Raw genomic sequence first — 23977 nt, 5'->3', positions numbered from 1 at the left:
CTTATCGGTAAGTTAAGAGGCCGTTTCATTTGCTCATATATGAGGCCCTTTTCAGCCCCTCTCTGCTTCGCCATGTCGATTATGTGAGTGTAACTTAAGTATCGCTACACAGGAGCAGAGAGTTCGTTGTAAGTCACTTCAATTTGTGCTCTGTTTGAGCGACCATTGCCATTGATACGCGTATCCCCGAAAGTGTTTGCTACCTGAGAAAATTCCGGTGTCCTGTCTGTGATCGATGAGAGTGGTAAGATTGATTAATATTCCTGTAGGTGTAAGCCCCTATTGGAACTGTCGGCTCACCGGTTCCGATAATTTGCTTGAAATGTTTGAGATACTGACAAGTCGGGGTCATCAGCTTGTAATATGTAATACAAGGCGTAAAAAGAGCCTTCATTTTCCTATATAAATGATACAGGTTTCCTGCCTCGAATAAATCATTCTAGTCCATATAATACTCATACGACCTCAACCTAGCCCCGATCCAAGGAACCATCGGCAGAAGCTTTTGCTGCAATCTCAACATAACTTCCCAAGACATCTTGGCCTACCCTGTAGACATTCAGACATAACGCACTAGGTTATTTCACTTTTACGTCTTCCGCATCCAACCGTAGGTATCCCCACCTAACCCAAAATGCGTTCTTCGTCCTCGCCGCTAACGGAGTATCAGATGTGTGAATACCAGGTGAATATGTGCGAAAACTGCGAAATCGAGCGCATAGGTCATAAGCTTATGAGACGGTGTTCGGACCTCAAGGACGGCGAGCCGAGCCATCCATTAAACCACAAGAATTCGAAAATAATTGAAATCCTAAACAACGGACTATGCGAGGTGTGCAGGACGTTTTACCTTGGAAAGAACCATGTTCTGTGACGAAGTGGGTGGCGAGGTCCTTTCGGAGACCGTGTCGTAGTCTTTGATTTATGGAATGTGACGAAGAGCTTAGGTCTTCTTCTTCAACTATATTTAAATATTTAGATACAGGGGGCTTTTGCCTCTACCTTTGTACCCATTATGGTTGTTGTTATTACATACGGAGATGTGAACCCGTCAAGCTGCGCAGTCACTGTTTCCCAGAATTAGTAACCTAGAACTTCATAGTTACTTGTATTGAGCATTATAGTAAACTCTTTTTTCTAGAATAGATAAAACAACGTAATGACCCTTGATAGCTGACTGTATAACTAGTGTATGTAGTCCTCACAGTTCTATTGGCAAGCCAGATATTCCGCAATCTATGTAGCTTATACATATTGGTACACATTACATAAAACGTAATGATTGACATGTAACACTTGAGATAATGTCTCTCTCTTGAGTAGTACGTGTATATGATCTAGGTAACCACCCCTCACAGGCTTCTCTTATGATCATAACTATGCGAATACGAAGGCACCATCGCTCTGGTTACAGTCTCTAATCGTCAATTCCCATGACCTTGGAGGATGATTCTCGGTCTCACTTGTACAAGACCCGGTACGACGTCTTGAGAGCACTCCATCGATTAAGAGAGGAGTTTCATAACCCCCTCTCTTATTCCATTCGTAATTACAAGGGCGTGTCACAGAACAATCCAGACTTGATCATAAGCCAAAAAGCCTTAGCGTGCCGATGTATACATATTGCAAAGAAAGTCCGCTTCTCACGCACTCTTCAGCCAGTGGAAAAGCGCGGTCACAGCAGTATACCCGAAGCGTGAAGGCCAGCCTATAACATAGCAGTCTTATGGCGGTCCAGAGGTACTTCTGAGCTATGACCGCTTTCATCCTCACATGCATCACGTTATGTGCGATTAAAGTGCAGCCCGTATCCTGTTGGGCCTGCCCGTAACCCTCGTAGACTATTTACGCATAATTACACTGTGAGTATGTTGGCAGCCTATGTTGGTTGTAGAGTTCGTTGCGTTGCAATATACATAAGCCTATCTAGATCCAGGGGCTCATCCCTTTCGGTGGGTATTTGCGTAGATCTTCAGTATAGGTAATCCAGACCACTTAAGAAATAAAGAAACTTCAATATTTGTAGTGCCCTCCAATATACCGCCAAATTTACATGTAGACCACTTGCGGAGATTATTACCCGTAAGCTTTCGGCAGAGGATAACAGTTACCAAGTAACTGGGTCACATAACCCTGGTATCTAGCCTTGTAGATCAAAATATACTGATGTAACTTGTTCGCGCTGATTAATAGCTGACTGCGCTAGTTGCCTAATTAGGACCAAGATCGTCACCCAACAAAGTGTCCTGGACTTTGCAACCTATCTTGTCTGGCAACATGACGCACGATGCAGCGACTGAAGCCGTCAGCCCAGAGTTTAACTGGATGCTTAGGCAGTTTTTGTTTAATCGCGCAAATATCTTAAGCCTCGTTCGCCCCCCAATTTACGCCAGGCTGTTGTTCTACTCTATGCAAGCAACTGGTTTTGCGGTGTTGCAAATCCTAGAATGAAACGGATTCAAAGTTTCCGTTTTCACGGATACCGGCATTCGCGATGGTATTTTACGTGTACACAGAAATTGTAGCCTGAACACACGTACGGTACATCGAAACCCTAGTATCGCACCCGTCCTATTATTGCTAAAAGACGCCACACTATGATTTCAACGAAGCTAACGCATCTCCCTCGGCCCTACTGTCAAGCTATTAGTTGAGAGTAATGACACTGAAAGAAAAAAAAAAAAAAAAAAAAAAAAAAAAAGGGACTAGGAGTTTTCAAATCAACAGAATGAGATACGATCTGTTTATGATCTAAACATAGATCGTGATGTTTGCCGTCGGTGATTTCACCAGACATTCAGTTATGTATATAATAGTGTCCACATACAGGTATGTTTTTGACATACTTACCTAGTGTACATGGCTTGGCACGGACTAGTTCACAGTGAGCAGACTAAAACGTCATGATACACTAATAGTTAGGTAGTTGTAGATCACGAGCAAGCTGGAGTAGGCCACGCGAGTATCTCTTGAAGCTTTCGGGTTGTAATGAAGGGATCCCTTGTCTAACACATTTAACTACACATATTACTAGTATGCAATGCGATTTGAGCAATACATGTTGGCAGCTATTGTACTAATAGCTGCTCTCGAGTGCCAGTAGACCCAAGTGTGCATGCTTAGACATTTATCAGACAAACTGCCTCTCTAACTTGCCCCACACACTGTGCATACTTACAAGTATGTCTATATGGTAAACTGCTTTAGAGATTAGAGCTTGAACTAACAGTCCAATGGTGCGTACGCTCAATAATTGGGTTTCAGCTTAACTCGCCGAAAAAGTACATGTAAAAGTAACAATTTACTAAACAGAAACTGATGTTATAGGGATAGGGTCTACGTGACAACGACAACCACATACATATGTAGTGTTAAGTAGGCGTCAAGCTAGGTTTGCTTTTACTAATGACAGCCACGTGTAGCTAGGAATCGAACCTAAGTTGCTATACCGGTATGCCTCATCGGTCACGGTACTTTAACTTAGTCATCACGAAAAATGACTGTACTTACATACATGTATTCAAAGGAGCAGATACTATTAGGCAATCACGTTGGCCACCAGTAAAATTATATTCTAGCGAGTGTGCTAATGCAGAATTATAAGCCACCTAAACCACATCATCGGGAACCAATTCAACGCCAAGCCTTCCTTGGTCTTTCTTAGCCTTTGTATCACTTGGCTACCAGCTAGAATTGCTTGGCTGTACGATGTATGACTGGAATCCCAACATGCTCTACCCCGCTCGGGCATAATATGCAGAGCTATCAAATGCACGAAATTTCCGGGATGTGGAGAGAGCGAAGGGGTTAGCAAGGGTTAGCACTCTTAGCTTCAAGATCTCGGCCAATGCCAGGGCAACAGTTAAAGAACATGGATATTTTCCGCTGGATATTCTCTGGCTGGCCGGAAGAGTCTTTACCAATGAAGGCAGTTGTGGCATAGCAACCTCTCCGTGTAAGCTTTATCCTCTGCTTTTCCGGCATAGAATTCCAAAGTATACGGAGTACACCGCAGTTGTTATTTCTTCCTATCTCCCCATCTGAGTGTACAACAACTACCCAAATACGCCACACTTCGTCTGCCGACCTTGGCGTTCCCTCCCCCGGATTTATTCAGCTGCACAGACTGGACGCCCAGAACACCAAGTCATGGGGTAAAAGCTTCGATGGACGAGAGTGAAAATCTTGGCAGCGCCATCATAACTTCCCAAGAAATCAACACCTCTTGCAGATGGGTCTTTGAACCCGGAGAAGCCAAGTGAAATTACCGGTAGACTACGCCATTTAATGTACATACTATGTAAACGTACACGAAGCTTAGGGAGAATTCTTTCACATAGCGGCCACACTAGGAAGAGACCACAAAAGCGCATTTCGTTGATCCAACTAATTACGGCGTAGCCTACGAGATGGTAGGCCTTCTAAGGTGATCGAGACAGCGCGGAGCTCATGCACATAAAATCCGACAACGCCGGACACCACTATACTGTACCACTAAGTGAGCATAATATGTAGACTACCAGAACTGACTGACACTCACTTCTAGGATCCCTATTCGATCACATACCATTTAGGGATTACCTATGCTACGCTATTACACAGGGTTAGGTTCTTCATTGGTCGTGCCTAGTCTGGTCGCCTCATTTTTCCAACCTGTGTGTGCCTAAAGGCTAGCTTACCAACGAACAATCAGCGAAGATAGGTCGCACACATGTATTATGCAGTGATATCTGCAGGAGAAATGAATTACAACGCGGGGGATGTGCCAAGCCAGGTGGGCGGAACCATCATTGTCAGTGCGTCTCGCCAAGGTGTTTCCACACATGCAAGGGGACGTACCATAGGACCTACTTGTCCGCGCTTGTCTGTGACAACACTGGACCAACTTCCACTCTGATCATCGAGCTTTTCCCCTTACGATGTAGAGCAATCTTGAGACGCACACGGACGAGAGAACAAGACGTAGAACCAGAACTCTGATAAGCAGAAAAAGTGATCAAAGTGTTAGGGTATCTTGCAGCCGCCGTCCATTTCCCCTTTAAAAAAAGATGAAACTATAAAATGTGAACATAGTATCTAGACCATCGCGAATGGCGTGGTCGTGGATTTGAGGAGAGGAGAGGGGAGGTGAACTATATAAATCGAATATGTACCTAAACCCAGTATCGTAGGTCAACAGAGGAAGTGACAAATAGGCAGGCTTGTAGCTATCAAGTAAGAAATATATTATTGATTATTTTAATGTAAGCTAGATGATCACTATCGTTTTCATGATGATTTTGACATCGGGATCGCGTTTCCTGCAAGTTCCTTCATGCTGTCGGAGTCCTCAGATCCCTTGTTACTCCGTCCCCTGAAGCTGAAGTTAAGGTCGTGCCGGTCTCTCTGTTGCGATACAAAGTTAGAAGGCGAATCGCCGTGTCTTGTACGGTGTAGAACTTCCGAGAAAAACAACTTGACGGCGGACCAAGATGTGACACAGTATATGATAGCGTTCCAAAACCCTTGGAGGGGAAGGACGATGGCACTCAGAATCTCCAATGCCACCACAGTCTCACCTGTGTGAACAAGACTGAACACCCGGTTTGCTGATGACGGGATCCATGTTACGAGGAGAGCGGTGAAGAAGAGGATAGCGCACTTCGTGTATGCCCAAGCCGCGTCGTTGCTGTTCTTCTTCCGTTTTGGCTTGCTTTGGGATGGATTCGCTGATACGACAGTGGGAGCAGGGGGTGCTCGGCAGCCAGATGAAATCATGATAGAGTAAGCACCAGGACCCTTGGCTTCAGCATCTCGAAGATCGGCCTCTGTCTGCTCGCTGCCCTGGGACGCAACCTCGGATGTGACACGGATCTCGGTTGTTACCGTTGTCTTCGGTGGGGAGGCCTCTTCCAACTTGCTTAACTCAAAGTCATGTCCACCATGACTGCTGCTGTCTGCTTTCCGCAATAACCTGCGCTTCCTGTAAATCTCGCTGCCGCATCGAATATAGATGAAAAATGTAGCCAAGATAATAACCCTTCGATATGTCAGTATCATTGTATGCCAGTTAGGCAAGTTGCAGATGATCAACTTACCAAATGGGTGCATAGAAGGTGGCAACTCTCAAGACATCCCAATTGGAATTTACCCAGCACCATAGAATCGCGTCGCCATAAACCCTTCCCTTCTCCTGGGTATGTATAAAGATGTAAGCTAGGGCTGGTGGAAACGGCAAGCCATAGCAAATCAAGAGGTACCACGTTTCTATTCTCTTCAATTTTTCGGCGTCGAATTTGAAGTAAAAAGTCAGATAGACATTGAAGGCCATAGCGAATGCCCACAGAGCGTCGGAAGGCAGGAATCTGCAGCAACGTTCTAATCAGGTATGTAGAGACAATAGAATAATGACAAACTTACTGTTGGATCAAGAAAGCCTGGACTTGGCACCCAGTTGAGTTTTCATCTTCAACATAAGACCTGGCTATGAGGGTCCCGACATTTACTGCCATGTTGCCGAAGGAGGCGTAGAATACAAGCCGGTTAATGGGCTTTCGGAAGGCACTCGAAGTTGTGAATGTAATGATAATGAAGATGCATCCTAATAGTGAGAAGACAGATCCAATTCGTTCGATAATGGTAATGGCGCGTAGTGCACCTTGCGACGGGAACATCACGCTCTCCTTCGCAAAGAGATTGAACGTCATGGTAGGCCGATTCTTGAACAAAAGACTTGGGTGATAATGAATCGATACTGTTGTCTTTTTTGGTTGTGATAGTGCCTGTCTATGCCGTCTTTAATCAAGTGTTCGTTCCGGGATCCAGCCGTGGCACAGCGCAAGCGTGATTATAAATGATGATGGTGGATAAACGGCTCGGGAGACACGAGGGCTATGCCATCAACGCCACGTGCGACTTGGTAGGTTCCCGCTGGATAATGGTGGCGGTTTGCGATGGAAAAAGGGATGAGATGGACGGTTAAGTTGGATGTGATATACACGGCCATGGAGATTGGTATATATCACCGGGATCTAGAAATACTAGACTCAGGACCTGCTATCTACATGTACCTAGATGTAGGTAGGCTAGGTACAGTAGTAGCTTTCACGCGTGTGGTTCACGCAGCACCCTGACAAGAACTAATGCCGGCCGATGAGCTACTATGTAACTAGATAGTAGACAGCGTGGATGACAAGCAACCGGCGTAGGACGAGGGTGTGGATGATGACTCGCCACAACACTAGGGAACAGGAAGAGCTATCATGAGTAGCTGGGCCTAGTCCGTCATAAAGATCGCCCTACTTGGGGGGGGGTCTCTTCACTCATGGATCATCTAATGGAGTAATACCTGCACAGCACAGACAGCAGTAAGTAAACGTCACTTTTCGAGACGCATAAAAGACAGGTCTTTCGTTCCCCAGTATAGTGCTTACTTACCTAGTTGCCACGGCCAATCAAGGTCTTGAAACAAATAGGAGACAGGTACCGGTACCGGTATTCGTCCATCGGCACCGACCGGATCTTCTTCCTTCAAAAGGACTACGATGCTGATATTGTTGGTTGAGTTGTTGGTTGAATGAAACGAGATTAGAAATGCTAGTGTGTTCACACTATGAACCAACAGCAGCAGTAGGGGCATTTGTCCCAACAACAACACAGCGAATACGTTTGCATCACATCAAAAGACGGGAACAGTACACGATGATAACTATATCCCTCAAGGGGATGCGTAGGTTTTCTCCAGATTGTTCCTGTACGTGTTTATAGACAGGCATTCGGGGCATTTGCCGTACTTCCATACTCGTACTCCCACCACCCGCTCGAAGACGGCATCACAGCGAAACTTGGAGCTTCAAGCTCACTATTATCGGCTTAGGATAGTATAGCCGAGTCTAACCTTTCTAAGATTTTTACAGCCGATCTATTGCGAGCTGTAATAGGATTAGTTTAATGCAAATAGGGCACAGGGGTTTGATTCTCGCACTACCTATCAAAAAATCAATGCGACGCGTACATATGCGGGGAAGCACTAACAGCCCCGACGGAGAAGTTGAGTAAAACCCCGGCCACTATCATGATCTAGAAAAGAGCTAGGTATGGAATAGGAGACCATCGACTGCTACTATGTACATGTAGGATAGACATCAGGCAGCGCGAGAATCACCGTGCTCACTATCGTAGGGTACTGTGTAGACTCAGTTTTCATAACCTAGACTACGACCTATACGGAGTATATAACCAAAAATTTGCAGCGTGTGAACTGAGGTACCGAAGGAAGGGTACATTTTCGACGTTCTCAACACAACAGGTTGCCAAGGTGCTAAAGAGTTCGAAGTGACGCCCTACATACTCTAGAAGCCGATCTAACTACTGTACATGCATGTTAAAAACTTCAACGTCCATAAGCTCCTGCATGTGGCTACGCTCTCGAAGCTCGAAGGATACGTACATCGTTCGACGCGACTTGAATGATGCCGTGAGCGGCAACAGTATCATGTATGGCACCACCACAGGTGGTGAAGCCGCCATGTCTGTATCACACGCACTGAGTGTACTGTGTTGGGCTACAGATACACACAAGCCACTGCCACTGCGAGTACGAAGTACTAATCAAGTCTGTTAGGTGGTAGTAGTCTCCATAGATACATGTAGATAGCACATGTCCTGCTTGTGCACGGTCAATCACGCATCATCGTGGCCATAGCCTTACATATACACCCGCCATTTCAAATGTGCACCAAGTCTGACTGGCTGACAAAGCTCAACGTCTGTGTCCGGCATCTGTGCGCCTAGGATGACGAGGAAGATCCGGACGTACGGAGTTACCTATTTCGTTTATATGTCGCTGGCTACCTATCAACTGGATGTACGTAGCATAGTAGAAAGACTTCGACCGTCAATACCCAGAGTCTGCCCAGAGGGGGTCTAGACGACTTATACATGTATTTCACGCAGCATTTACGTACAGTATGCAGACCACCTTGAGCCAAGCATCAGTGCTCTGAGAGTAGCCTCGATTCTGATAATCTGAGAAAAACATACTCATCCGAACGTTCGCTTGGTTTGCTTTCGGGGCTCTCTTCGTGATCAGGTACACAACTTCTCGCGTGGCGATTGGGTATGGGGTGACACATGCGTTTACCCCTCTTGAATCCTTCTCGTTCGCTATTGATCTGAGCAGTGTGTTGCGGACAAGAAGCGGAAATAACGAATGCCGACCGGCCGACCATGCTAGGAGAAGAGGAGGATTCTTCTTACAGGAGCCGTCGCACTAGCTTTACTTTTGCAGCGGAGAATTTTGCGACGATTCCCGTCATCGAGATACATAAAATGTTTCACAACATAATACGAATGCGGGCACCAAAAGAGTAACATTCGGCGAATACCCAGTAACGCATGTGATAAAAGAGAAATAGAAACATTCGGCCCCTGTTATTGTTTTCAGTCTGTAATGTCCATTCCGATGTTTTTCCAGAGACCGAGTTGATTATGAAGTCCGTCGGACATGGATTGCTCAACCGCAGTATGGATGATGCATTGGTTCACCATTGGTCAGATCATCCAACCGCGAACACTTCTCGCGGGGGGAAACACGTCCCATTCTAGACAATGATTCGTCTACTACCTGGTTAGGTAGTTATACCCATGATTGTTGAACTCAAGAATTATATAAACTATATGTGCTTGTTGTCCAATCACCCATCATCCTCCATAAACGAGAAAAGCTACCATATCGCTATTAGGGATACTTCTCTTTGACTGATGGGAAACGACCAAAGAGCTTCCTGTTCACAGACATCCCCATAAACTACGAGCATGCAATAGAGGATGTGTGATATTATATGCAAAAGAAATCTATGCAGAGAAAATCGGATCTCTTCTGATGGCTCGCGCCATGTATCTCGTCGAACATCCGATCGTTGTTTGATCGCCAGTCGATTGACCACTCAACATACGCGCATAGATCATGTTCTAGATTCGGGAGAACGGAAGTCACGTCAACAAAAACATCTCTTGCTTGAGAACACAACTTAAAAATAATAACGAGAACACGCTGAGATTGAACCAAGGTCAGGTGACCTGATGTTAACTAGCAATGACGGCTGTTTTGTTCTCTACCTCCTCCTTCTCTCCTAGAACGTAGTCTAGCAGTTAAGTGTAGAGATGCATAACTGATAGCGCATAAGTCCTCCTCGTATCACTTTCTCGCATTCCATCATGAATCAACATATTTTGGTGTTAATCATAGAAAGCTCTGAGAATGGAAATATTATATTGTTACACGCACAACCTCTGTGCCAGCTGAATATGCAGTTCGCCTTGCACTTCGGCCGCACGGAGGACTTTCGCAGGCTGTTCATAATCTTTCAAGACATGTAGGCAATATTGGGCAATATTGGAAAGTGAGGTTATACAGACTTCGCTTCTTGAAACAGATCCCAAAGACCTAGGCAGTCTAGGCTGGCAGACCAGTTGTATATAAAGTCGAGTCAAGCCACCAACAGCCAAGAAGGAGTTGGTTGGTCAAGGACTCATGCAGCCCTAGTTATTCATTATAATCTGAATTCTAAGTTCCAAGCCCAGTATCTCTGCCCTTGTTATATATATATACAGTTCAGCCAACCTATAAGTCGTAATAAAATACTTAAAGTGAGGACAAGTGTTGCTTAGTGCGCTACACGGACCTCACTTTCCAGATTCCATTCTGTTATCTCTTAGGAAGATATTTATACTCGTAGTTAAAATAATAAAAGTACACAACTCAATGAACACTTCCCAAGTCTAGAGAGCAACTTTCTATCCATTATGAAATCTGTATATGATAGCCATTGTAGCAAGAGATCTAAGTTGCCAATATACTATACACATTTCTTAATGAGTCGAATGCATAGATATGACAACCCACCGGCCTTAGATTACCTTATTCCCTTGGAGATGATTTCAACAGGCATGCCTGTCCTAGATGATAAGCCTTGATTGATGCCTTAGATACCTTTGATAAAATAGATAACCTTAAAATAACTAGTTATAACCATTCAAAGAAATACTATTAATCTTTATCATTATATTATTTTATAACCTACTGTTTTGGTTCATGCTTCATAGTGGAAGATACAACAGCAATTAAGAAGCTTGAATAATAAAGTATAGTGGAGGCTAGGAACACCGCTTGAGATTAAAGCGATCAGTGACATACCAATCAGTTAGGTCTACAAAAAAGTCTCTTGGCTATTAAGTTCCTTCTTCTAGGTCCTATTGGCTGACTACAACCAATGCGGCCTCTGCTATTCGTTAAATCCCAAGATATCCAATCGCTTACGAGACAACATCATGTTTCCAAGAAAGGGCTTTTGCAACTGTACGCACGCGTAGAGTCTCCCCACATGGCCACCCACTATGTTGGGAGTTCCCCCATTTTTTTCTTAAAAACTTTCAGGGGCCCTCTTAACCAACGAACTCAACGAATCCCAACGCAGTACAATAAACTAGCGGCTTTAAGTATACTACCAATATGGGGAGCGAGCTAGTCCCTCTATATATCTTTTTCTACTTAGACAATTTTTATGAATTGCTGCCTCAACAAGCAATAGCTCAATCATCTGGCTTCGTGGCCCAATGGCAAGGCGTCTGACTACGATCAGAACTTGAATAACAAGTTCACAAGCGCAATCAGGAGATTCTGGGTTCGACCCCCAGCGAGGTCATCCAATAGAGTATTTACCCAATCCTCTTATTTTATCATTTTTCTTTGTTGTGTTGTAGCCTCCCTAGTATTGGGGTTGATGCGATTCATGATATTATTCTTTTTAGTGTGCTGTGGCAGCCTGTGGCTAAGTTAGCTGGCTAGAAACGTGGCTTAGCTAGTCTTCACGGGGTCGTACTGCTAAACTTTAGAGTTTAGAAATACATAAACATAGGTAGTAGTAGGTAGGTATGGCTACATACCACTTGAGTCTAGTCTGTTTTCTTGCAGTATACTCTCAAGGAATTATCAATACCTAACTAACAGCTTAATCCCCAAGTTCAGGTAGCTGGCTAGGAGTCCTCGCCCTAACTCGGAGTGCATGTAAGTGTGTCAATTCGGTTTGATTTTATAGCAATGCCTTGAATGGTTTCTTTCGGCAAGATACCCTAATTCTATTGGCTAAGTTGTAAGATCACTCTCCTGCAATATGGGACTCTATATAGAGTCTATCTACCACTAACTCTGAGGACGATATGGTCCAGAAGACTCACAGGGTCACCAGTCTATACAAGATGAGGAAGAGTGGTTAGCGGTTATGTGAAACATACTGTATTCTCCTTATCGTAGTCATGCAAGAGATATAGTCCTTTAATTACTAGCTAGGGTTTATATAGGAATGGGTTTACAGACAGTGACGTCTTACGCAGATGACATCCTCACAAGTGGCATAATGGTTCCATCACTTTTAGTGTTGACTATAATCTTCCCCATCAGAACATTCTAGGTTAACCTACTTTCCAAGAGATACTAAGGGGCCATATATTGAGCCATGACATTCTCGTGAATTAGATATTTACCTGGATGGTCTAGGAAGAGAGATTGAGAAATGCCTGACCAGTACCGTGTTTGTTGCTGGTGTCTGGGATTCAACAGTGAGGCAAGGGGAGCCAACAGCGTTGTTTGCGTGACAATCATCCCCTCCAACCAACCGGGGTATGTATTATCTGGCAAGCTGTACGCGAAGCCTGTTGGCTATCACGCCGCTGTAAAACTAACTGTGGCTACACCATTTTTCAAACTAGGTAACTGTGGCCGCCTTTGGGGGGGCGTGAATCCTCAGTTAGAACCTTGCTTCCGCTCTGCGTGTTTCGGGACATCAACTTCAAAAACCATGGCTTTTGGCTTCTATCATTGTGCTGACTTACGATCTGGCCTGTGCGTGCAGATACCAACTCAACGAGGACAGGAGTGAGCAAGTGACATGTTTGCCATTATTTCTAGGTACTTAAGGTTGCCTAGGACGCTTCTCGAGCTGCTGTCCTCTCCTTTCCACCTATCTACCTACCTAGCCCAGGTATTCATACACATCTCACTCACCCCATCGTGGAATACAACTTGACCTTCGACCCTGTCACCACTGATCCAACCTCTGTTCGCCATGTATTATTCGCATGGCTTTTACGCCTACAAATGGAAAGGTAGGTATTATGTCTATTACCACGGGTAAGTGCCCGTCTTTCATGACCCTGTTGTCTAGCCCATTCCTGAGGCTGACCACCACGTAACTCATATCCCTCTAGCTTAAGGGAAGAACTCGCAAATTCGGTACCCACAAGCCCCGATGAATACCAGGGGTGGCTTCAACATATGCGTGATGAGTATTCCGACATCGCCAAGACCTTTGAAGAAGGTCTCTTTACCATATCAATGGACGAATTTGTCGACAAGCCTGGTTGTGAAGATACCGCTACAGCGCATGTCAGCGACAAAGAAAGGGCCCTCGGGGATCTGAAACCAGTATTATCAACAGGCTATTATATGCCTCCCCCGTATGTATCTCTACCACTATTTGAATACTCTGGGTGCTAGACTGAGAAGCTGGAATTCGCTTCTCTGCGTGCTTCATCTTCATAGAGGCCCATCCAGAACACTCCTTTCCGCCGGCTGCTATGCCATCGGCTTTGATTCATTTAATTCTAATGCTCTACGTAGGAGCGAGTTTGATATTAGTGAGGCCTACATCTTCGACCTTGACAGAGAGATTTTCGGAATCCACAATTACGGTTTCTATCACATGTCCCAGATACCTCGCCCTTTCCCGAGCCTCTTGTACCAAGCCCGAAATTACTGGCTAGTTAAGGTCAGATATTCTGGGACTCCCAGGTGTATCACGACCGACGATGTGCAGTCAATCCCACTAACCCATGATCCAACCCTGGCTTTCTCGCAATTGAAGCCGACCACGGTCATCCCAAAGAAGGATTCAAAGTTAAGCCATATGCCATGTTTTGTGGCTTTCAAACGGCTTTATGAGCTCTTCATCAAAAGGTACAATGACGAGCTACGCGAGGCCCAAGACTGCTGTGTCGAATCGGATTTTTTGTTTAAGGAGCTGGTCTTCGCCTTTCTCTGTTTCACTTCTTGCTCCCCAGAGTGGCTTCGGATCGTGTCAGGTCCAGACATACTGCACAAGGCAAGTAATAGGTGGGAGAGCTGGGCTTATGGAGCCATACTCGATAACGAGTCCCGAAAACCCAAGGAGTTTACCACAATTTTTCTCCGAGGGTTTCACGTAGAAGGTAGGGAAGCGGGAAGCGCACCGAAGTCCACTTCATACTGGTTCTCAGGAGTCCTCGTGTACCTGAGGCGTGATATAACCTCACGTGGAAAGTTCCAAGATGCGATCGTATCGGCAGTCGAGAGGGGGAAAGCTGATGGGCAGACGCATTTCCATGCCATCATTATATCTCTCAAGCACTTCATTCTGCTCAAGTTCGCTGATGGAAGTGTCCAACATACCAAGCGATTTAATGTCAATGAGCGCCCTGGGCGTATTAAAGAGAAAGACCTTCCTTCGACAAGCGATGTTGCTCAAGATGATCCCGACCATGATTGGTCCGAGAACGCCGACGTTGCCGTCTTCGACATAATGGCTCATTTCTTTGATGCTGTGCAAAACGAGGGGTACGTTTCACTAACATAGGTCAATAGACTTGGGACTAACGTTGCTTCCTTTAGGCTGAAGCCGACCACGATGCATAATGAGGGGGTATTCCCGAATGAAGTGTATCAAAGAATCATACACCATGCGGATCTGCAGACCAACACTGCATGCCACAAGGTCTCCCGAGTTTTTCGAGACATTGCTTCGAAGACATTCATCATGAGAGGTGGGCTGAAACTAGTTTACCGCGCTGGGAAAGAGCCCGAATGTTTCAGCGACACTCTTGGTTCTGTAGGTCGCTTTAGCCCGAAGATCTCATACAAATCCCCTTTCACGACCTGGGGAATATTCCCATATAGACGTGAGCCGAGGACAGAGACCATTATGTGGATTCCTGTCTTTGGAAAGCCTGATGGTTCTGCCAGCGCGGCTCCAAACATCGTCCTAGAACTTCCTTCAAAAGGACCCTCGAGCGGTTTCATCCCAAATCGCCCCAGTCGAAGACGCACGTTTGTAGTTGATTAAAGCAAGCGGTTAGGAGACAGCAAGACTTGAGACTTCATAGAAAAGCGTTACTTTGGTTCTCTTCCGTGTCGTTCACTAATTACTACTCCGGCGAACATGAATGCATACTTGAGTGATTCGAAAAAGAGAGGCTTTGTAGGCAGCTACACATGTAAATAATTCCATACGACGCTGTGTGTCCCTTAACAATAGAGTAACTCGACCGCCGTAGCCCAGCTGCAGGCAAACTTCGTGTTCAGCTGGTATGCGCATGTAACGACAGAAGGCTTCATATCAATTCATCATAATATTATACTATCAAAATACAACTTTAGCATACTACAGTCCTGATCTACAGCAATACGCCTCGCGTTGCGATTCACAATAATTCCCTATGTTCCTCTTAGTGCGTGAACTTAGCCACAGTATACAATTACGAACAGAGGGTATAATATTAACACGGAATACCAAGCCATATTAGGAGTGTAATGAAACTGTTAAAGCTGATGGGATATACATCCCTCATGGTCTTCAATGTTGGTTCAGTCCTACTTTCCATCTTTTAATCTTAATTAATTATTATAATATAACTTAAACTATGATTATGCCTTAGCCATACTGTAATGATGCCATTCTTATTAACCGATTATTTAGTGATTGTACCTTAATTATAACAAATTACACCTTGGTTATAATACTTGTAAAGAGAAGAATTATCAATTCCTATATTGAGCTAACACCGATGGCCACGGAGTAATGTAGAAAATAGCAATCTACCCCATCATCATCCTTAAGCCTATATAAACGTAAAACTAGCTATTTCATAGCTGCGAAAGTACAATGCGTTATCCTGGGATAATACGAAAACAATCAGATCATTCTCTGGTTCAGAGCTGCTTACACACCAATATCGGTAAGAAAAAAAGCCATAACCATTATCATGCTATTCATATAACTATACATATAGGTACTAGATAAACAAGTACTGGGTAAGCGTTATGTGAAACCTAGTCAAACTAACCACCCAAGAAGGCAATGCAATGCAATGCAATGAACGAAAAAAAAAATTGAATAGTACAGAGATACACAGATATAAGAAATGATAGGGGAATACTCAAGATTCGGCGTTCAGGCCAAAGGACGAGTGCTGAACGTGGGTATCAATGCTTTGACTGACTGGCTGGCCTGAATGTCTCTGCTTGGTGAATGTTCAGTGCTTCGTCCCAAGAAGAAAATATATGCAAGACAACAATGAAATATAGAACGCGATATATCTCCTGTAAAAATCCAAGCGCTCCAACCTCCTTTCTGACCCATTCGTGGCATGCGTTATTGTCATGAAAACTAATACCCTATCAACAATCTCTTCGTCCTCACCGCCTGTTCTCCGGCTGTTCTGTGAGGGTCGGCAGATATGAGTAGAAGCTAACAAGCAATTAATATTCTCAGACTCCAGGTTCTGGCTGTTAATTCCAAGCTTTCTAACATCAAGCCAATCCCTGACCAAAAGAGGTATTTGTAACAGACTGGCTCTCAGGCTAAGCAGAGATTTAGGGGTATTCTTCACACATCTGGCGTCGACTTAACAGAGCTTGAACTCCCACTTCCTGTTACCGGTTGTAGGTTCAATCTCCGGGCCGACTGTGCCACATAAGTTGGTGACACTAATTCCTCTGAACCAAAAGGCAGAAGCCGAGGCGGCAGGTCGCTACTATCTCGGCCAGTACCGCCTAGCTTCTTAAGAAGCTCCTCGCTTTGTTTCTTAGCCAACTCTTGCAGTTGGGCCACAGGGTCCTTGTTTACGCGTTGGAAGTTAGTGAGTGAGTTAGCATTTACAGTCGGACCACGTCCACCTCCGTCCATGCACACATACCCACTCGTTCTGGCCGGGAACGCCTGCTGCTGACGGCAGCTCTAAGCCAGCATCGCCACCTGTATTTGAGCCACCACCCCAAAAGTTTGATCGACGGATCGGCGCGGGAGTCACCGGAAGACTGGGACGCTCGACCTCGCTTGGGAAGTCGGTCAATTTACTCCCTCTTGCGCCTTCGCCAGGACTCGGCAAATCGATCATGCCCGGAGTTTTGCGATTCCTTGCCGTTCGGCTCTTCTGTAAAGAATCGACATACCGCTCAATTTCCGGTAGGTCATCCCATGCATTTGTCCGTGTGTATGAAGTCCATGGATTCGATGACGTGATGGTGATGGTTGGTGTTGTGGGGGTCACAATTTCGTTCTTTTGTTCAGCCGGGGAGACTTCTGTGCCCGGAGAAGCAACCGACGTTTGCACTTCAAGCGGAGGCTGTGAGCCAGGCACTAGGTTTTGACTCGTTTCAGGCTCATCGTCGACAAACACACGAGACGGCTTCGGCCGATGAGTCTCCCAAGGAAAAATCGGCTTGGGTGGTTCTGACGGAGCTGCTGGCGCTTCTTTGGGTACCTCGTACCACATGTTTTTCGGAGGACTGGGATAATGCTGAGGAGGGACGAAAGGCGCAGTGCTCTTTGACATCTCATACACAGTAGCGGGAAAGTTCATGGCCTCCGGTTTGGATTCCGTGGGAGGTGGATGCCTAACGAACTATTAGCAGCTGATATCCTCATTTTAATTGACAGAATGAATCTAACCTTTGAGCGTCCCAGCTTGACATAGAGGGTTCGAACGATGGAGGTTTTTGCTCTGCCTCAGTGGGAGCTGCATGCGGTTCCTGAGTATCAATCTGCTCTTTAGCAGCTTCAGCTGGAGCGTTCTCGTTATTGCTTAAAAACGAAATCACATCGCTAGAGAGAAAACTAGAGGACTCAGGCTTCTGGGTGTCGACTTCAGAAACGGGCGCTTCATGGCTATGATCATGATGACCATGGTGCTGCAGGCTTTGTACTAGAGAGCTAGGAAAATCATGCTGGTGGAGGGCCTGCACGGGTTGCTCTTGCTGTTGGATAGTTCCGTGAAAACTATCTTGCCCATGTCCGCCACGCCCATCATCGTACGGCTTACTAGTTATATGTGACATCTTAGGTTGATATTCTCCCTTCGTAAGATATTGAACAAGTTCTGAAACCGGCGCTGCTGTCGCTACTATAGCAGGGGGTTGCGTCGATGTTAGAGGGGCGGGTTCAGCAGACTCGAATGAAGTAAGTATAGCGCTCGATAATTCTGAAGGCATGAAGGTACTTACAGCCGTTCGATAATGCCGATCGTAGACTGCCCACCACCTCCCCGTTATTTCGTCGAATGGTGAGCTCCCCACACTTGCATGCCGTCCATTAAACCACGGTTTATCTGAGCCGATAAAATGCACCATGTTTATGCTCGACTGGAAATGGCGATAGGCAGGTACGTATTGGTAGTGAGCAGACGGAGTAACGTTATAGGCAAAACTTATACGGTTATAGTTGTTGCGGAAATGCGTGTTGATAAGGCCTTGATCTGCACCGTCGAACGAAATGCCTCTCTCAGCCATGGCCATCATAGCATAGTAGTCGCCCATATTCGGGGTCAGAACCATGACGCCGGTGTTAAACAAGTCAGGCCACCCAATGTCTGGAGCAGCAGAGAAGGGGTGTGTAATGTCGAAGAGCTCGTCGGGGGCTCGATAGGCTACAACGTCGGCATCTAAGTAGACAATCTTGTGGTACTGGGTCTGCTTCCACAGGTTGATCTTGGTAAAGGCCGAGTGTAAGTCGGTTCGATTCATCAGCTCCAAGTTGGTGGGGTGCGCATTGCGAATTCGAGGCACGGGAAGAATGTAATCATAGACAGACTGATCAAAGCTACGGTCAGCGCATAGTCCATGTTCCGGTTAGGTTCAATGGCGAGCCGACCTTAAGCTCGGTGATGGCTTCGGCGGATACGGTGTCAAGGGTGACCAGTGCGGCAAGCTTCTTTTTAGTACCAGCATCGCGTAATGAATGCGCCAGAACCAGCGCGCCTTGGCATAAGATGTCAGTGGTGATACTCGATGCCAATCGCAGCGGGAGCGCCTACCTGGCAGGTATGTGTCGGTCAACAACAGCTAGTTTTGCAGGGTTAGATGCTGGGTCGAAAAGAGTGGCACTTGAAGTCCGAAGGTTGGTTGACGAACTGTAGCATACACGTCCTCCCCTCCTCCGCCCCGCGCAGCCATTGTGCACCGAGGATGTTTCCAAGCGACGCCAGAATGTTCAAGACGATGGGCTCACTAGTTACAGAACAGGATAGGGTTTGGGCCGCAATGTGTCCAAGCGACAAGGGCTGGCTGGAGAGGTCACCAAGGAGAAAGAGAATTCAAGGTGGACAGTCTAGGTAGGTAGACGGGTAGGTAGGTATATACTGTCGTTCGAGAATGAATTGAATATTGAGAAGGTCAAACTAAGCAAATAGCTCAACCGTATGATCCAATATTACCTCCACATAGGCTGTGTTTTTGTTGTAGGACGGGAGAGTAGAAAGGAGAGTAGAAAGAGCAAAGCTCGTAACAATAGACATGGTGGTGGTGTATAGTAGCGTACCTAGTAGCGTCGCGACCGCGGTGGGGAGCTCATGGCTGTTGATACCTCCTGCAGCAGCGCCTACCTACCTAACAACCTCCCCCGCCTTAGCGACACTAGGTACCTCGACGACCTGCTCATAGCACCGTGCCATTTTAGGGCCGGCGAGCGGAACCATGTAACCCCGTTTTGATCTAGATATCTACAGGTACCTATCTTGTCACGGGCAGTCGGTTTTTAATTGACAGCTCAAGAAGAGCATCCTATGATTTCAGTGGTATGAAATATCACGGTCAAATACTTACATCCAAGTGTAGGTAGGTAGGTACTTTCCCATGCTGTGCAATCAAGGATCTGCGACAACACGTTAACGGCGCCTTAAGGTATGATCAGGTGGCTGGCATACCCTGGTAGTTCCTTGTAATTAGGCCAGATGAACACAGACAGGGGTGAGCTTCGAGTCTAGAATTCCTCCATCTCTGCTCCATATTCAGATTTTACCCGTGTAACTAGACTGGCGGTAAAATGATACGTCCTCACATGGAGATGCGGTTGACCTAGAACGACACCTAGATACCTCGAGTACCCAATTCTGAATACTTTATCCCACTAGAAATGATCTATACAATATTCCTCCATCTGTCCAGATAGGAATAGCATCCCCCATGGCTGAACGATGAGGTTCAATTGAGCTACGCCTAACAATGTGGAATGACGCCATCAAAAAACGGTGCGCCAAATGCATGTCAATCCTGGGGAAACCCCACACTTTGTGTGCTGTTTGAGGCGTCCAAGTCTCACATGAATTTTCTCTTTTTACCTATTGTCGCAACAAATACTTGCAACCGGCTCGGTTCTATGTCACTCAAAACGTGCAGAGTAAGTAGCTTCCAATACATCTGGCCTCGAGGTATAGGAGAAGATACATAAGTTGGTTACGGACACTAGAGAAAGAATCATAACTATGTGAATACCAATATAGATATCTATAAAAGAGCAAAACCTCGGTATTAACGCAGCCCGACTTTCCTAGAACCGGCAAAGCAGCAACCGCTCGCTGCACGCGACGTCATACTACCATTCTACTCAAGTCCCGGTCCATATACCTCGAGGTCATCTGCCTCCTTCACAGCGTCGATCTCGAGGATTCCGTCGCATCGTTACATGCATGCGTACTAAACTATTCTACCTATCATTGTAATCCGATCCGTATGGGGAAGTAGTCAGCCTGCATATGCACGCAGTACCGATCTGCAATATCATAAGTCTCTATAGTGCCGTGGTATCACCGCTCTGTGATAGAAATATTCAAGGTGGAATGGTAATGCAAGCAGGGTATAATCGTGATATAAACAGAGTATAATTGTTACATGAAGAATGTATAATCGTGATGCGATTAGGGTGTAATTGTAATGCGAACAAATGCTGTAAAGTCTACTTTAGGACGATATAATTTCCTCACAATACGGTAGTTAGAAAGCCAAGTCGGGATCCAGCATGTCTAACTCGACGAGCAACTGGACGAACCATTAAAGGGATTCATCGAATCTGATGCGAGAATCCTTCAGTGCCTGAAACAGAATGTATAGGATAGGTTCCTTCCACATAAGTGCCCAACGGAACATGTGCGTTCGGGTATCGGCACATAGCGTAATTTTCATTAAGATCAGAGCCATATTTCTGATGAATAAAACTGCCTTCCCTTCTTATTCTTACATTTGCCTTGAAGTGAACGCCTACGCTTACTCTAGACTACAATATGTATACGTGAAGGGATAGACTCAAAGGGATATGCCTGCACGACGGCACTGGGTCATGCATTTATCATATTCAAGAAACATAAATTGAACAATCGATTATTTTCAAAATCAAATCTACGCCGGGTATGAAAGCCTCCCTTACCGCACCATGATAAGCCAGCAAACGCATCTCGCACGAGCCTCTGTGCACCAGTCAATAAGTGCCGTGATTATATCTTCAGGATCCATCCCGCAAGAAGCGCTCTACAGGTCTTTCTTGAATGCATGTTCCGGCTTATGCGTGGTCTCGTAATCAACGTGGACATAGGCCCTCTCGATATCAGGGAGATCCTCGAGCTTGAACTGCAGCTCCTCGGCGACGTCGTGTGTCTCACGGAGCGTGGCATCAGGGTCCATGACGACATCGACCTCGGCAATGAGGCGCGGGCCCGAGTGGTAGACGCGAACGGTATCGATGCCTTGGATGGTGGACGAGTGCGTCAGACAGACGTACGTGATGAGTTGTTGCATCTCAACGCTGGCGGCGACACCAACCAGGAGCTTGAACTCTTGGAGAGCCGTGTGCGTCCAGATGCCTATGATCAGGAGAGACAAGACGATGGAGCCGAGGGGATCGATCCACCAGATGAGCTTGGAGCCGCCGACGGATGTTAAGATACCGAACCCGTTGATGAAAAGATCGTTGCGGTGATCTTGCCACAGAATGTCGACTTGACTGTATTTATGCTTGATGCCCCAGCAGTACAGGAAGAGCGTGAACTTCGTGCCGAACGCAATGGCAACGGCAATGACGGAGGGCAGGTGGAAACCATTGGTAAGGGGGTCGGTGCTCTTGTGGGTTACGAGCTCCTGGATCGAGAAGGCGACAAGGATTATGGAAACCGTAACCATGAGAAAGCAGAAGACAATATTCCCAACATTCTCAAGGCGAGCTTTGCCAGAGGGAAACTGGTTGGCATCAACACGCTTGACGGCGCGGTGGGTGAGGATCAGGGTTAGGTTGCTGAAGGGGTCGAAGACGGAGTCGGCAGCCGTGGTAAAGAGTGAAAGTGAAACAGAGGAAATGGCAGCGTAGAGTTGAAGAATGGACAAGATGATATTGGCGACGAAAGAGCCCCAGACAGCGATTTGGTGGCGCAAGTGGTCCTCGCCTGCCTCCTGTCGAGCTTCGGAGCGATGTTCCTCGACGGTCTTGAGAAGGCGTTCGATAGTCTCGTTCTGGTTGCGATAGAAGTCTGTGACTTCGCTATGGCGGCTCTTGAGGTTGAGAGTGCGCGGACCGTCCCGCTTGCGAGAAGTATTCGCCTTGATCTCGTCAAGCTGCTGGTCGGTCTTGAAAGCAGCTGAGAGGTTGTAAGGATCGCTGTCTCTATACCGCGAACTATCATTCTGCGACTCGACGTCTGGATGGGAGGCGGCATGGTGTCGCACAAGCTCCCTAGGTTGTACAGCTTCTACACCAGTGCTAGCAGCGGTATCCGGAGGAGGACGATGATGAGGCGAAATATGCGGCATCGGCGAATGTGAAGAGTGAGGTGTCATGGGCCTACTGTTGGTATTGGGGTTGAAAGGAGATGGTCGCATTGCGATCGTATGCGCTAGATTAGGATCCATGGTAGGCAATGTGGATGGAAGCAATCTATGCCTTACTGGCCGTAACAAGCGGGATACCTACTGTGAAGTTCGTTGGCATGGAAGGACAAGCAAATACGCGAATGCCGCCCTCGGCTGTGAGTTCCGAGTAGTGGGTGCGCCCTCGCGAGATCAACGTTGCGAGACAAACGTAGTGTAACCCAAGACAGAAGAACCTATTGACATAAATTTAACAGAACCTACGTTTACGTGTAGGTACAATGTCGCGGTAGTCAATGCTCGAGCAAATAATTCGATGGCTTTGATGGACAAGGAGAGTCATAGTACAGGAACCATCAAAGAGGGAGGAGATAAGAGGATACCACATCAAAGGCCATCATCATCTTACCGGTCTCTTACTTGAGAGGTGCTACGCTACCTACCAAAGAGAGACCAACTCTTCTTCCAGCCAAGACGATTTAAGGTTTTAGCGTAGATAGCAACAGCAACGGCGGCACTCCTTACCAACATAACGTCTCTTCAGTTTTGTTCAGTTGCTTTTGTTGGTTGTATCCGCTTGCTCATCTCGTTAGCGGCGCTAGTTGGCGTCGGCCACAGCAAATGAGCTGCTCCCGGGACATCGATTGTCTTCACCCATCGCCGATGCCTGCCTGCTACAAGCAGGTAGGTAGTGTAGTCAAGTGACGTGCGGGTGCTGTAGTGTTGAGTGCTCGACACCGCCTGGGCACTATGCGAGCCCGGTCAGAACCTCAGTCACCCAATGCTTGCCCATCCGTCAGTTACACTACTCCCGTAGTAATCATCCATGACGACTCTGGGTTCATCCGTGGAGAATTGGGAGGGCTTTAATTGGTGCTGCCAAGCTGGCGTGCTCGCATCCTGTTTTTCGGTTGGTTGGAACAAATAGGTTGGGGTGCTACCGAAGGGTCTATCTACCCTTGGGCAAGTTTTCGTCATAGTCATGAGCTACGAGAGATCCCCGTTAGGTATGATAGAGACTTTTAACCCCTATCGGCTTATGGGGGGTCGGACATTTTATAC

General features: G+C 46.3%; 4 protein-coding genes and 1 non-coding gene across 5 annotated transcripts; 2 read left to right on the top strand and 3 right to left on the bottom strand.

Annotated features, from left to right (window-relative positions):
- Window positions 1-5124: 5124 nt before the first annotated feature.
- On the bottom strand, window positions 5125-6809 carry F5B22DRAFT_188355 (G-protein coupled receptor). The gene is made up of 3 exons (XM_047969471.1): window positions 6400-6809; window positions 6078-6344; window positions 5125-6019 (listed from the first exon to the last, which is right to left on the bottom strand). Exons 1-3 carry the CDS (start codon window positions 6684-6686, stop codon window positions 5269-5271), a joined length of 1305 nt encoding a protein of 434 aa, XP_047830695.1. The 5' UTR covers window positions 6687-6809; the 3' UTR covers window positions 5125-5268.
- Window positions 6810-11581: 4772 nt separating this feature from the next.
- On the top strand, window positions 11582-11684 carry F5B22DRAFT_t106. The gene has a single exon. It is a non-coding gene; the product is annotated as a tRNA-Arg (tRNA).
- Window positions 11685-13152: 1468 nt separating this feature from the next.
- F5B22DRAFT_656085 (uncharacterized protein) lies at window positions 13153-15134 on the top strand (the record flags this gene model as incomplete). The annotated part of the gene is made up of 4 exons (XM_047979940.1): window positions 13153-13168; window positions 13257-13494; window positions 13658-14629; window positions 14684-15134. 4 exons carry the CDS (start codon window positions 13153-13155, stop codon window positions 15132-15134), a joined length of 1677 nt encoding a protein of 558 aa, XP_047830694.1.
- A 1542-nt stretch (window positions 15135-16676) lies between these two features.
- On the bottom strand, window positions 16677-19240 carry F5B22DRAFT_646666 (nucleotide-diphospho-sugar transferase; the record flags this gene model as incomplete). Its single annotated transcript, XM_047978764.1, has 7 exons — window positions 16677-16907; window positions 16987-17686; window positions 17742-18238; window positions 18293-18877; window positions 18939-19045; window positions 19102-19129; window positions 19199-19240. 7 exons carry the CDS (start codon window positions 19238-19240, stop codon window positions 16677-16679), a joined length of 2190 nt encoding a protein of 729 aa, XP_047830693.1.
- Window positions 19241-21474: 2234 nt separating this feature from the next.
- On the bottom strand, window positions 21475-23323 carry F5B22DRAFT_188281 (uncharacterized protein). The gene has a single exon (XM_047969470.1). It carries the CDS (start codon window positions 22955-22957, stop codon window positions 21587-21589), a length of 1371 nt encoding a protein of 456 aa, XP_047830692.1. The 5' UTR covers window positions 22958-23323; the 3' UTR covers window positions 21475-21586.
- Window positions 23324-23977: the final 654 nt, after the last annotated feature.

This window comes from Xylaria bambusicola, assembly GCF_022495145.1.
Source record: "Xylaria bambusicola strain CBS 139988 unplaced genomic scaffold F5B22scaffold_21, whole genome shotgun sequence".
In the NCBI taxonomy this organism is placed as follows: Eukaryota; Fungi; Ascomycota; class Sordariomycetes; order Xylariales; family Xylariaceae; genus Xylaria; species Xylaria bambusicola.
This window is presented reverse-complemented; position numbering and strand designations above follow the sequence as displayed.

What these genes read in the sequence shown, in the direction of transcription:
- F5B22DRAFT_188355 (XM_047969471.1), bottom strand. Translation starts at nt 6,686, where the DNA reads ATGACGTTCAATCTCTTTGCGAAGGAGAGCGTGATGTTCCCGTCGCAA. An exon ending in CAGGCTTTCTTGATCCAACA is followed by an intron (nt 6,345 to 6,399) that starts GTAAGTTTGTCA and finishes ACGTTGCTGCAG; the next exon opens with ATTCCTGCCTTCCGACGCTC. An exon ending in ACCTTCTATGCACCCATTTG is followed by an intron (nt 6,020 to 6,077) that starts GTAAGTTGATCA and finishes GACATATCGAAG; the next exon opens with GGTTATTATCTTGGCTACAT.
- F5B22DRAFT_188281 (XM_047969470.1), bottom strand. Translation starts at nt 22,957, where the DNA reads ATGGATCCTAATCTAGCGCATACGATCGCAATGCGACCATCTCCTTTC.